Source organism: Micrasema longulum, unplaced genomic scaffold (genome assembly GCF_059751315.1).
Source record: "Micrasema longulum isolate JH-2025_06_02 unplaced genomic scaffold, ASM5975131v1 h1tg001870l, whole genome shotgun sequence".
NCBI classification, from domain to species: domain Eukaryota; kingdom Metazoa; phylum Arthropoda; class Insecta; order Trichoptera; family Brachycentridae; genus Micrasema; species Micrasema longulum.
Window position 1 is genome coordinate 288,038 of NW_028279044.1, and position 15,051 is coordinate 303,088.

At 32.0% G+C, this 15,051-nt stretch overlaps 2 protein-coding genes across 2 annotated transcripts; one reads left to right on the forward strand and one right to left on the reverse strand.

Annotated features, from left to right (window-relative positions):
* Nucleotides 1–1,423: 1,423 nt before the first annotated feature.
* On the reverse strand, nt 1,424–9,557 carry Arp1 (Actin-related protein 1). The gene is made up of 9 exons (XM_088238345.1): nt 9,349–9,557; nt 8,384–8,448; nt 5,028–5,202; nt 4,044–4,195; nt 3,705–3,848; nt 3,282–3,447; nt 2,854–2,923; nt 2,610–2,776; nt 1,424–2,387 (listed from the first exon to the last, which is right to left on the reverse strand). The coding sequence occupies exons 1-9, from the start codon at nt 9,394–9,396 to the stop codon at nt 2,244–2,246; spliced, it is 1,131 nt and encodes a 376-aa protein (XP_088094471.1). The 5' UTR covers nt 9,397–9,557; the 3' UTR covers nt 1,424–2,243.
* A 3,236-nt stretch (nt 9,558–12,793) lies between these two features.
* RpL35 (Ribosomal protein L35) lies at nt 12,794–14,457 on the forward strand. Its single transcript, XM_088238343.1, has 3 exons — nt 12,794–12,821; nt 13,024–13,160; nt 14,190–14,457. Exons 1-3 carry the CDS (start codon nt 12,819–12,821, stop codon nt 14,419–14,421), a joined length of 372 nt encoding a protein of 123 aa, XP_088094469.1. The 5' UTR covers nt 12,794–12,818; the 3' UTR covers nt 14,422–14,457.
* Nucleotides 14,458–15,051: the final 594 nt, after the last annotated feature.

The following is a 15,051-nucleotide window of genomic DNA, read 5'->3' on the forward strand; positions in this document are numbered from 1 at the left end:
TCATAAGCCCTGATATTGCCTAGACTTCTATATTATCTTGTCTAAAATGGTCTTCATCTCTGTTGTAATATGTTAATATTAACAGCTCCTTAGGGAGTTGAATCCAGTCCTTATTGTCTATAAAAATTCAGACAAACTCAAAATATTGTTGATAAATTCACCTGGTCTATAAAGAAGCATAGAAATTGAAAAAAAAACATATATGTCAATTAATAATATGCCTATTTTATTATATGTCATTGTCAAAACATAATAAAATAGGAAAAATCCACTGATTTTCAGTGGTTAACCACATTGACCAATTCAATACAGATAATTGATTGATGACTAGCCATCAATTGTTTTTCAATGAAAATTTATATATACATAATCATTATTCATTCCATTAATAAAAAATAACAAACACAAACAAATGCCAATTTAGTATGTCTTTGAGAATACAGACCTCGCTTGCTCTACATTCATACATCTTCTCATATTTGCAAGATGATTATTCTAACTTTTGACATACCTATCTACCTTCCAGTATTTAAGAAACACGGAAAGATATTATTGCCATACTCCTGAATAGAGATTTTGACTATTTTAAGATGTGGCAAGTGGCACTACAGTTGCAATACATAATAGGTATATTCCCTTTTTTAAATTAGATTTTGTCATTGGCTGGCGTTATTAGGAAGCTAAGACAATCCATATGTATGTATTGCAATAAAAATAATGCATTTGTATAATAATGCAATATGGTTTAATTTCACATTTCTTTCTAATCCTTCAAGTATCTTTTGAAGCATTTTTTTTATATTTGTGTAATAAACAAGCATTTGAATCATATGCCTGATCATCCGCTTCAAGTACCAAATTAATAATTGACATGCACCAATGAGGAACGCCAGCCCTACGGGAAATTGGATTAAAAAAATGATTTATTTTTTTGCGCGGTCAGCATTTAATTGTACGGCATAGTTTTTTGAATGTATTACTAATAAATGTAAAAGCCCGTAGGGCGTATAAATAAAATGTATGAAAAAAATATATAAATTATTTTACTAAAAACGAACTACTTTGAACAACATCAATGAATCAACCAATGATAAGAGAGTTGCAAAAGATTTCCAGTTTACAGTATGTCAGCAGACCAATCGGCAGAACTGACCGAGAAGAAGCAGAAGAGAACTTGAGACATCACACGTGGAGTAATTTCAGAAATACAAAACTTTCAAATATCATAACGCTGATAATACGATACATAAGAATTTAGAGAATTTTTTTAGGCTTAGTTTAATAGTCTGAGAACAAATATTTTTTTAAAGAAAAACACTGAACTTATTTTTATTGATATGCCAATGTAGAACCTTATGTACCCATTATTTAAAGGGTATTTTTTCATATTTTAAGGTATTATTTATTTGAATAAAACACTAAATCGTATAAAGTTGGTTTATGCTATAAAATAAATACCATTATACAAAATCAGATAGCATGCTTCTGTATAAATTTTCACTTAGCTAGTTATGCACTTTACATATTTATGTCTTTCTAAAACAACCTTTTATTTTAAATTCTATATAAATACAAATGCATGTAAATTTATTTTGACATATTTTTTTCAGTTTGCTTCAAAAATTGAGTATGTGAGCTGCCTCATTATTTTTTATTAGATTAGTATACACATTATATTGTACAACATATATTTATGTATCATTTTTGACAAAATACTGATTTATGGAAAAATTTAATACACAAATATACAGCAGGGGATTTATTTTCCTACAAAAATGATTTAATACAGAAGTACATAAATGCTAGTAAATTTCCCAATATTTTTTTACACTAGAAACCACGTCTTGCAACCTAAAAATATTTAATTGCATTAAATACTTCTTTATGCAGAAACTACTGGTATAAAAGGGCTTTAATTCAGCGATTATAATACCAATTATAGATAATATTAGTTGAGAATGTTATGTGCATAGTAGGTTTATTAAAAAGCAATTACATAATTGTTTATCGTTTCCTATATAGTTTTACCTTTCCGAACAGTGTGCATTAAAATGAATTTCAATTTTTCTTTTCTTCGTGTATATATTTTATATTATAAAAATGAGTTTTTTATTCTAAGCTAAATTTAAAAATAATTAAATTGCATATCTGTAATAAATATAACATTATAAAGCGTTCAATTAATATGAAACATTGATATTGGATTGAGTCCATTGTACACTTAAGCCAGCAAGTAAATTACATTAAAAAGTTTTCCGATGAACAGCGCGTTGACCTTCTTCATCATACTCTTTCTTGGAAACCCACATTTTCCTAAAGGCATCGAGCGAAGCCAAAATAGAGCCACCTATCCATGTTGAATAAAGACGCTCTTGAGGTGCAGAGATCTAAAATCAAAATATTAATTAATAAGTAAATACTAAAATCAAAAACCAAAATAAAAATTGCATCCTCAACATCGAACTAAAGGTAAATTATCGAGAATCTTACCCGTTCCGATACAGCCAAATAACATGTAAATTGAATTATAATTATTACAATAAAAAAGTAAAGCATTAATGATTTTAGAAAAAACACATCTATTCAATTAAATTTTAATTATTTCTTACTCTTATTTTCATGTCCTTTGGTGCGAGTCGTTTAATTTCAGTTAGCAGGCGATCACCGAAGCCACGGAATAGAGTGGATCCCCCAGACAAGACTATATTCTGGTGCAGAACTTTCCTGAGATCCATATCAGATTTTTGAATAGCAAACATAAGAACGTCGTGAATACCTATAAAAAAATTATACTACTGTATCTAGAAAAACATTGTTTTTTGAAACTTATGTAATAATTTATTCACTATTTACCTTCACACTCTTCCCCCAGCAAGTCTGGTCGGAAAAGAACTTCAGGTGCACGGAATCTTGCTGGACCGATCTAACATAAAGGAACATTAAACAATGTATGTATGTATATTATTTTTTTAAATCTTCAGGTTTGAGGATTTCAAAGGAAAAAAGAAGGCAAGATGTAGCATTTTGCAAACAGTAATTTTTTTATAGGAGCTTTTATGTGTTTTGTAGTGGTAATTTTTTTTTCTATAACTATAATTCAAAATGGAAAGAGATTAGTAGTGTGAACCCATATCCAATTAAAACAGAGTGTGTAGTACAAAGATGTTAATTGACCTTTAAGATATTTTTTTTCACAAGATATTGGAGCATCAGCAAAGGCTGCCTGCCTATAACGTATAATAATAATAATTATTAATATAATATTATTATAGGAATTTTACCTCTAAAACATTTCCATCGGGTAATGTATACTGTAAGCGTTCGGCATCCAACGCTTCTTCTTTCATTGGACTAGCGGCTAAATAGCAAACTTTTTCTTTAATTGCTCTGACAACTTCTAGCTCCGCTGATGTCCTCAATTGAACACCTTCTTTACGTAATAATAACCTAAAATAAATCATTAAAAAATTATACATTTTGGGTATATTTAATTATGTATTTAATTAGATTATTTTGCACAAAATAAAACATAAAAAATAAATTCATTTTTATAGGTTATGACCCCCTACAATGTACGTAAATAAAGGTCACAAATAAATTTCAACCTAAGATTATTACAATTTGTCTTTTATCTAAAACATGAAACCAGAGAATGCTTAAGAACACTAGCATTGAGATAAGCTTTGAAAGCAAAAATAACTTACCGGAGGTATCTGGTAACATCTCGTCCAGCTATATCAACCCTCATAATGGAATGTGGCATGGCAAACCCTTCATATATAGGTACTGCGTGAGTTACACCATCCCCAGAATCCAGAACGACTCCCGTAGTGCGACCAGTAGCATACCTGGAGTATATAAACTTTTAATAATATATCCTATCACTGTGTATTTTTTTGTTCTAATAAAATATTATATTTAAAAAACAATTACATAAGAAACGGACATAACTTAACATAGTCAAATCTAGTCCAATTTGTAAGTTATGCTCTATGTACTAATCATTGAATCATTACCAGATTAAGAATTTTCTAATTACTTACAAGCTAAGTACAGCTTGCATTGACACGAACAGTGCAGGTACGTTGAAAGTCTCAAAAAATATTTCCGCAGACTTTTCCCTATTCCTTCTCGGATTTAATGGAGCCTCTGTCAATAGCACAGGATGTTCTTCAGAGAACATGGATAACTGATCCTGTATAAAAAGAAGGATTATTATCACAAAATATTGTAAATAGCAAAATCGCTAATAACTGCGCAAATTGATCTATTATTTTTGTAAAAAAAAAAGAGTGTTTAGTTTGATTCAAATTACATATACATATTACTAAGTATCTGTGTTTTTCATCCAGATATATTCTGTTCATTTAAAAAAAAAATCAGACATCTATATTATTTGAAAGAAATATATTATTGGAATACTATAAGTTAAGTATGTATAACAGTTACTATAACAGCTAGTTATTACAATCTGTGAAGATTATCAGTCAGTTAATAACATTAACTACATATTGTGTCTTGGTGATGGCTACTTTAGGGGCATAGTAATGTACATATCGCACATCTGATAAAACAGTCTTAACTCAAAAGAGCAGAATTTCCAGATCCTAAAAAACTAAAAAAACACGTTACCTTAAAAACAGTTTATTTTTTTGTTATTCTTTTCACATTTTAAAGCAATCCCAATGTGTCATAAATATTTAGATTTGTCTTAAAAAATTCCATAGCATTTATCTCGATTGTTTTAAAAAAATTGTTAAATATGACACTGTTGGGAATGGCGGCGCTCTAATAAGTATTAAGCAGGTAAATCATGAAGCTAAAATTATGTACATTTTTGGCACATGAAGGTTTTTTTATAATGTATTCTGTATACTTACTAAAAATCCGTTTTTTATTTTTAATAATGACTCTATTTTATCAGATGTGTGATATGTCTTTAATCTGTGTGTCTATAATATTATATTGATGAATAAAAATGTATCTATAATACAGATAAGTACAATAAAACTAAAAGAAAAACTTACTTTACTATAAATATAGTTCCATATCCTTTCCATATCATTCCAGTCAGTAACAATACCATGTTCCATGGGGTATCGCAAGGCCAAAAGTCCTCTGTGTTCTTCAGCTCTTGGTCCCACAAACACATCACCTTCTAAAGCACCAGCCATTACACGGACATGTTTAGGTCGTCCGATGCTTTGGGCAAAAAATATTTTTACTCACCGAGAGAAATAAAAATATATTACTAAATTATAACTGAGTAAAATGATTAATAGACGATAAAGGATTGATAATTTCTTCAAGATAGAATAAATAAATGTTTTTATTCCATCCATGTTTTTATTCTAATATGACAAAAATATATTAATTTTATATTTCGGACAGTATTTATTATTAAATTATATATACTGTCTAAAATTTTGAGGATTTACTGCAAATTGGTAACGAGAGTGGAAATGGGTTATAAAATCCCGTGGACAGTGTCACGGACTCATAGATCAGAGGTCCGAGATTCGAACCCCACCCTACCACAACTTTATAACCATGTTCTAATAGTTAGTTATTTACATGATCATCATGTCTCTGTGGTGCATAGGGCATTGAATTGGTACACCAAATGCAGCATATATTGATCATCTGTTACATAAAGTTAAGGTGATCAGTCTTACACTTCAGGCACCAGTCAACGGGCAATGAAATATTGCAGTGTAAAATCATCTTTAAAATTAATATTTCATGTCCACCTTCCCAGGAATCGAACCCGAATAACGTACACTGGTAGATCAGATTTCCACTCAGCTTCTTCAAATGCAATAGGTAAATTATCTAAAAAATAACATATTTTATTAGGTTCTCAAGACGCAAATCAACACGAAATATGTGTCTTGTAAAGGGTTAATAAAACATTGATAATTGCATCTCAGAATGGAATGAGTGAAAATAACTGACACACAAAATGAGCAAACTTTTTTTTACATAATAGAAATCCCTCAAGAGCCAAAAAAAAAACATAAAGGAGATACATATTTTTTAAAAATACACATGTGTTTATAAGATGGAATTACAAAAATTCCACTATGGCTATATTTAAACTAAAATATATACGTTATAAGTTATCCATAATAATATTAATAAACGGTCTCACTATATTACCTATTAGGTGTGCAACTTTGCTTCTGCCATTTTTTGTCCGAAATTTGAGGCCTTATTGTAAAAAACTGGTTATACATTTATGATTCAAAGTATTGTCCATCGCTGGACACTAATTTCTCCCATATTTGGGGCAGTATACGAATCCCGCGTTGAAAAAACTGGTCATTATTAGAAGTGATGCACGACTTGATCCATTTTATTACTTCTTCATAAGACCGGAAGTGCTGGTCGGCCAGGCTGTGTAATAGTCAGAGGGAGCAACGCAACCACTTTTGCAACATGGGGTCAAGAATTGTCATGCTGCAAAATCAACTTTATTGTGTTTTTTTTTATGTATTGCGGCAGTTTGTCTTTCAATGTTCGGCTCAAACCCATTCATCACGTTCGATAATGATAGTCTGATAGATTGTTTCACTCGGTTTTAACAGCTCATAATACACTACGCCGAGCTGGTCCCATCAAATACAGAGCATGACCTTAGTATACACGACACCTCACCGTGTGTATAGTTGAACTGTAGATAAGGGTGGCTTTGTAGCTGCTGTAGTCCGGCTATCTCGGATGAGATAGGCTTCTCTGGCTGAGTCGGCGGTGATATCCTCCAAGAAGGGCAGGCGGCGGAGTCGAAGGCGGAGAGGGCATAATTCCAATAAAACACGCTTAGTCTTGATTTATACACAACTTTATTCATAAAAAACACATAGGTTTTATTAAATTATTTGCACAGTGTCGCTGTCGGACAGGGTGCGGGATAGCATTCCTAAGCCGCAGGAGAGAGCGAGAGGGGGTCGGGCTGCCCTGGATTAACGCGTAGGACGCTCTCTCATTGGCTGGACATTTTTATATTTTAATTTTACATCAGTACTTTTAAGGTCATATAACACCCTCGGTATATATTTTACATAAAAATGAAGTATGTAGGCATCATCCCCGTGTCCCAATTAATACATAAATAACACGGGAAAAGATCCTACATACCGATTAAAAGGGGACACACGTTTTAGTGAGATTCAGTGAGGCCTAGTACCTCATAATCCTATACATATTTATGGCTTGAGTCTCGATATTCTAACGTCTGCCCCCGCAAGTGACATAATTAACCGTCTTTATTAAAGGGGCAGCTTATTAGATTACAAAGTCGAGACTACTAGCCGAAATAAGCAAGAAAACTAACATATGGAAAAACACCGGTGCCAGCCGCTCTGGTTAAAACGCCGCGTGTAACCCTAGCGACGATTCGCGAAGCTTCAGCTGCCATCGAGGTCTAAGGATTTCTCAGCGCTCAGTCGAACATTTTTTCTCGTGTAGAAACTGCCTCCGTCTATGAGCCCCAACAAGGGCCGCTAGGTTTGATGATGTTTTAAACGATCGGCACTTGCCGCCACATTCCGTCTTTTTTGCCATACGAGCAGCGATGTCCGATACACTTAGAGTCGTAAATATTCGGTTTGACTGTCGACGTGAAAGCATGACCAGGAAATCCCCATGATTTTTTCTTGGGGTTATCGTAACAGACCCATTTTTCATCCCCAGTCACAATGCGATGTAGAAATCTCTTTCATCTTCGCCTTTCAAGCAACTATTCATAAGCAAACGCCGTTCAACATCTCTCAGTTTCAATGAGTAAGATACCTAATTTCCTTGCTTCTGAATCATTTCCATCGTTTTGACGCATTTCGATATTGTTTGTTGAGTCACTCCCAATGATTGTGCCAATTTTTATTGACTTTGACATGAGTTTTCATCAAGTAATGCCTCCAATTCTGCATCTTCAAAAGCTTTCTCTCTTCCACCACTATGGCTGTCTTCACCGTGAAAATCAACATTCTTGAAGCGTTAAAACCACTCACGACACATTTTTTCACTAATAACGGCCTTACCATAAGTATTTGAGAGCATTCAATAAATCTCAGCCCAGAAAATTAAAACCTCCCATAAATTACAAGAATTTGGCTCGTAAACTGTCATTTTCAATCAAGAATAACTTTATGATGAAGACACAAATCAACTAATGTTTCTATGGGGTTATGTTGACAGATGCCCAAGCTTATTGCATGACGCGTATGATCTGTTTATTTCTACCACTACTCACCGCTAAAGCCATCTACAGGAAAATGGTGGAAGCAAAGTTGTAGATCTAATATTAAGTTATAAAGCAATGACAACATATGATTTTTCTTTCAGGGCTAATTTAGAAAGTATGTATAAAAAAAAAATAACTCACTAATTTGGAAATCTGCATTTTGGTATTTGATCTCCCGCGAAGCCAGCTTTTATAACTCCAGAACCCTAAAAAGTTAATAGAAAAATTATTTAAGAAATAACCTTTTAAGATAAAGCAAAGACCAAAGATTACATTAGTGATTGAGTTGACTTCACTTCGCAATAAATCATTGTAAAAATAATACATTTTGTTAGCAAGTTATTCTATTCAAATGGAAGGTACTATACTGTAAAAACTGACGGTGATATTGGTATGTAAATATTATATTCCTGGTTTTAAAACAGTTTTTTTTGCTTAAAAGATCCTTGGTGTATCGAAGACAAGAAACATTAAGTTTTAAAAATTCTGAAGGGGTTGTTTTCATAAGTATTTGAGGCTGTGCGCATCGATCCTTTTCATTCCGCTGCCGGGTGCCCTTTCGACCCAGTTTCCGCTAACAATCCGAGCAATCGCCAATTGATGCTGCAAAAGCTTCTCGTCAATCTTTGAAGTCATCCAGGAAGGAAGAAGACAATGTTAATTTGAAAGGCGAAATGTATGTGCTGGCATTACAGATTAAAGGCAAATTGAATATTTCTATTGATTCAAACTTTAAAAGCGTTTTTCTTGAAACCATGTTTTTAAAACTGGCCTGGTAAAAAACGCCTTGTAACAAGAATTTATATGTTTGATTACACTCAACAAAAGAATTCTGAGCGGCAGTGTTTTTTTTTTAAAAAAACACAATTTTAAAGACATTTCGTGAAAAACCTGTTAAAGGTAACCTCCTGATGGGATGACGGAAACGAATTGCGGGAGAATATGCCATAAGGCAATTATATAAATTAAATTATCATTTAACTCAAACTGTTAAAACATTATTGCAAATAAATACTTATAGGAGCATTATAAACATTGTTCGAGAATTGAGGAGTGTCATTTGTTGGGAGTACTTATTTAAAATATATAAATATTTTTTATATTACATTGTCGATCACCACCGGTTGATTGATCATAACGTCATAGTGCTCCATGTCTTCTGCTTTTAAATTACGAAACTCATAAGCAACTAATATTTAGAAAATGTAAAATATTTTTGCCAACAACGATCGTTTCAAGAATTATTGTTTCTTCTAGGCCCCGTCTATGACATTTCGCTCAGATTGGATCTCGTAATGAAATTTTATAAATCTATGACTAATTGACATTTGAATGTTACCCGCAGAAATATATTTTTATTATGTTTCGGAATTTGAAAGTACTTAAGGGCGTTCCTCGCATTTATTTTATAGAAGATTTTCGGAAAACAAGTATTGTATGTTGGTAAATGGTGTAGTAGAGGAATATGAAAAAAAACAAAAATTGAAACAGAGCAGGTTTCTGAAAGAATTATATTAAAGTCGAAAATCTCAAACCACGTTTTTGTTTTGTGTTACAAACAACCAATTTGAAAAAAAGGTGAATTGAAAAATTTCTTCTTTTAATAAAATAAAAAAAACACGTGATGTGTTGCTGATAGTTATTTAATGTATATTTAGTTGAATTAATATTTCAAACAAAAAAGAAAAAAAAAATTTTTTTTTAACATCAGCAACGTGCTTGTCTCTGTCTCTGTTTGCATTATTTTTATAAAATTTGCTTATATCAAAATAAATACATATATTACGGAGTAAAAACGCAAGCACATTTTTCAAATAATTTAAATTCTTGAGCCGCGACGTGCTGCCACCGGTGACAATTGTGCAGGATGATTTATAACTCCATTATTGTGCCTCATATAAATTATTCTAGTAGTATTTTGTTTTTGGCAACTGAAGGGGAAATAAATAAACTTACTGTTCTGCAGCTATGAGATTAATTTTGAGAAAAAATAAATATACTAGAATAAAGTTGATCCTGAAAAAAGGAAAAATTATGACAGTACGTCAACTAATATATTTTAATGTAATGTTTTTTGTTGATAAAATGATTAATGGTTATACCTCAAAAGAGTTGACTCAAAAGGTTTTTTCTAATCAATGTGAACACGTATGTAAAACAAGAAAGAAACATGAAGTAAGACTACCATTTCGTAGGAGAACAAATACATATGTAACTTAATCAATGTTTTTCCGTATATTTATAAAACACAAACATGTCTTAGATGCTTTTTTCTTATGTTTAAACTTGGAAAACATTCGATGAACTATCAGAAAAGGTGGCAATTATCTAGTGTTCAGTTTATTCGAGAAAAAAATTCAAAAATATTTTTCTCAGTCATTTAAAAAAAATTAAAAAATTGCCTTGAGTTGCGGCGTTTTATTTTTACATAGTACTTCGTCTAGACTAATCTATGGTGACTTTCACAGACATCTTTGAAACCACAACCAAACTAGAAAGACAATAAAATGGTTTTATTTTTGGGTTAATTCTGAAAGCTTATACTTTTTGCCGCTAGATGACCAAATCGAGAAATTTCATGTAGTCGAAATATGTGCGTCTCCACCTTAAGCAAAAAAAATATAAGAAATAAATTATTATATTATTTTACACACAATTAGAAGTGAAATCCTCAATGCAGGATAAATATTATTAATTGTATACCCAGTTTTTTTCAAATATCTGTTTTACAAAAAGATCAATGATCATTTTCATTATTTCCGCAATATCTCCAAGACTTTAAATTTTCTTACGACTTTACAAAATTAGTTTAAACATAACTATGGAGGATAAGAAACTTAAATATATGCTAAAATACTTTACTTAATCGTTTTATTGCGGAGAAATAAATAGTGCAAGGAAGTTTATTTACAGTTTTACATAAAAATATAAAATTATCATTTTTAATATCACCGAGTACGATATGGTTAGTTTATTTTTATTTCAAATGTTTAGACATTTTTTTTAAGATTAACTGTTTTTTTTTAATGTTTATAAATAACTTTTTTAATTTTGAATTATTTTATATCACAAAACCGATAACTTCACGCTCACGCTTAGCCATCGTACGGGCTGGGCGTGAAATACAGTTCCTCTCCAACCGTAGCTTATAATCTTATAATAAATTTGAAAATGAGTTGTTATATGTTAGAAAACAATGAGTTAATGTTTATAAGTCGTTAGTGTGTAGTAGTGTAGTCATGTTTAAACAAACAGTGGAAAAAAGAATACTATTTATTTAATTGCATTGTTTTATACTTTATTCTTAACAAAATATGTGACAAATAGTGAACAATGGAAACTTACAAAAAATAGTGCATCTGTTACCTTAAAATCATAAAATTTTACATGAATCCTTTAAAGCCGTTTAAGAATGCATCAGCTTTTGATGCGAAAGTACCAAAAATTTTCTATTTAGAACACTACACCCATAATTAATAAATTACAACAGTGCTACTAAAAACGAACTTACATTTATTGATAAATACATAATATTTCAAATATCTGCCTTCTAATAACATACAAAATGATAAATCAAACCGCTCATACAAGCGTTTGTGTAATATTCATGTAAAAAGTTAATTGAACAGGAATGTTGCGTCTCATAAAACGAAATAATACGGACCAAAATGGACACCAAGCCGTTGGAACAAAAGGCATAATAGTACTACACAGATATAATGTAGAACTATTACTAGTTACACGTGCGTTTCCAGAAATTATCTAGCAGCCAGCGGGCCACATGGCGACAGTATATACCTACTTCGGACATTTATCTCCCTTTGTTTACTATGGAGTTGAAACAGTGTTTGATTTATTTAGTTTTTTATTGCTTACTTCTTGGCATGAACACTTGACCAAGTTACTACTATGCTTTATTTTTTATAAATTAATTGATATTATTTTAACTTTGCTGGAATTCCACTTGTCCATACGCTTTTTAGCTGCACGATGATTGGTTATCTAGCTTTCATATATCAACTTTAAAAATACCAAAATTTTGTAAATGGGGTCAAGAATTCCAATCGTCTTTGCGCTAAGTGATGTGTTGTTATCTTACTCCGTTTTACTATTCATATTTTAAATATCATTAATACCCAAAATTTATTTGTCAATTTTTAAAAATGTAAATGGGGGCTAAATTTCTAACAGTCTATGCGCTCTGTAGCTGCAAGACATCCTGTAATCTAGCTCCTATCTGTTATAATTTTTAATTGATTTTAATTAAAAACGAGGAACTAGAATCCCAACCATCCATGCGCTCTGTAGCTGCAAGACGTCCTGGGATATTTATTAATTGTACAGCGCCCTTGAGGTGATTTTCACAAAAATTGCGCTATATAAATTATCCAACTATATATATATAACTCTCTAGAGCCTATGGTCTAGGGGATAGAGAAGATTCAGAAAACCACCCCTGATCGAACGTTTATGAACGTTTACATGGACATGATGAAATAGTTTTCTATGGTTTTAAAAAGAAAATAAACTTATGCAAATCTGAATTTCTCTATGGAGTTTCTTTTCGGCTTTCAACATGGTACGTGGGTGACGGGAATTAAAAAAATCTGTAATTTTAGCAATAATCCTTGCAAATTTAAATTATTTTACGTTCAAATTACACATAAAACATATCCTTCATACGTCATGTCTTAATATTTTGTTCAGTTTATGTCTGTTACTTGTGTTATTCGATGATATCATTTTGTTTTTAACGTGTTTGTTTTTCAACTTATTTTTAGGGTAAAGTCAAGTGTTCGGAACTTAGGACCAAGGACAAAAAGGATCTAACTAAGCAACTCGATGAGTTAAAAACGGAACTCACAAACCTTCGGGTTTCGAAGGTTACTGGAGGGGCAGCTTCCAAGCTGTCAAAAATGTAAGTATTTCGTCTATTAATTTAAATGTCGCCCGCTCTATATGTCGACTTAAATTAATTTGTTGGAACTGTCAACTTCATATTAAGGCATGCTCTCTGTACATTGTTTTTCACGTTTCAGTTTATTATCGATCTACTGTCAATCCTTCAATATTTGATGATCAGATCAAAGAAGAACACACACTTAAATTTATTTTACCCTGTAGACGTCTCTTGAAAGTGACCATATTATCTATCTTACTATTCTCTTGCAATATGTTTTTCCCAAATACTTAATTTAAAACTTTTTTTGATTCAAAATTTTATCATGTTAAGTGTAAATTTGAGAATCCCTCGTAAATGAACATTTAATACCGATGTTCTTAAAAATACTAAATGTTTTCAAAGTCGACCTCTTGTATGGTAGTCAAACGCACTGACCACTGGTACATGAGGTGAACAATTTAACAAATAGTATATGTTTAAAGTCATCGTCAACAATGTTTGTTGACAGGCTGGATATCCTTCCACTTTCAGCCCTGTTAAACAAATGGTAGAGCTGAGGAAATGTCAATGATTAAACACAGATAGAATGGTGAATGTGAAGCGGGCCCCTTATACCAGCCAAAGACAGATTTTAAGCCCTGTAAATGCCTAGACTTCTATATTCCTTCTCATAAGTGTTTTCCCTCTAATGAACTGCCGTCATGCAGTTCATTAGGACTTGATAAATTGTATTTGTTTTTGTACATGAATAAATAATTAAGAAAAAAAACAACAAATTTTGATCAAAATAATATTTTTTCATGCCACTTAGTGATTTTAATTAAGGATGTTTTTATAATTCTTGTGTAAAATGAAATATTTTTATGTACAATAGAATGTGACTTTTCTCTCTTATAGAACCTTGCATAAACAAATTATTTTTACCATAAATTATAACATAGTAGGTTCAATGACTAAATTTCAAACGGTTCTTTAACCATCAATAGAAAATCTAGAATCTTTCGTTTCTGAAAACAATAAATGCAATGTGTATTTCAATTTCAGACGCGTTGTGAGGAAAGCCATCGCACGAGTGTTCATCGTGATGCATCAAAAGCAAAAGAAGAACCTCCGAAGCTTTTACAAGAACAAGAAGTATAAGCCTTTAGACTTGAGGCCCAAGAAGACTCGCGCCATCCGTAGGGCTCTTTCAAAACGTGAGTCCGGATTAAAGACGAGAAAAGAAATCCGACACAACTACAAAAACAAACCCAGAGTGTACGCTGTCAAGGCATAAGCCATGATAATTATCTAAATAAAATCTTAAAGCCCACCGATTTTTTTTTACTTTACCCTCACTTTTTAGTTCTATAACGAGTATATTATTGGATTAATGTACCCTGAGTGCGAATCATGAGTATTTAAGAATAATTCATATTAGCGTTCTTATAATTTACCCAAATGTATCAATTTTGGTGGGCAATTTCAACGAGTTGTAAATATGTTTCCATTAGAAAATGGAAATCTAGTTTCGGTTCGAACCTCTGATCCGTGAGTCTGCAACACTAGCTACGAGACCGCAACCTGATTCATAACCATTGTATAGTATTAAATACAAATAAAAGGCGGACTGCTGTAAGGAGCAATACCGTAGTGAAATCGCTCTAAATTAAAAATAATAACACTAACCTTACCCTTAAATTTAACTTGAAGCAACCAAAGACCAAACAAGAAAAAAGTCCTTTGAATGTCTACGACAGTCACGTTAAACCGAATCACCGAAATACTCTTTGTATTACCATATTCTCTACTGCTTTCATACAATGAGCGTCGCGGGTGCATAGACTACACAAGCCTTCGGCCGGTGCCTCGTGAGAACTCTTAGCTCTGACTGTCCACTGACTCAACCCCCCCCCCCGCCACGCTA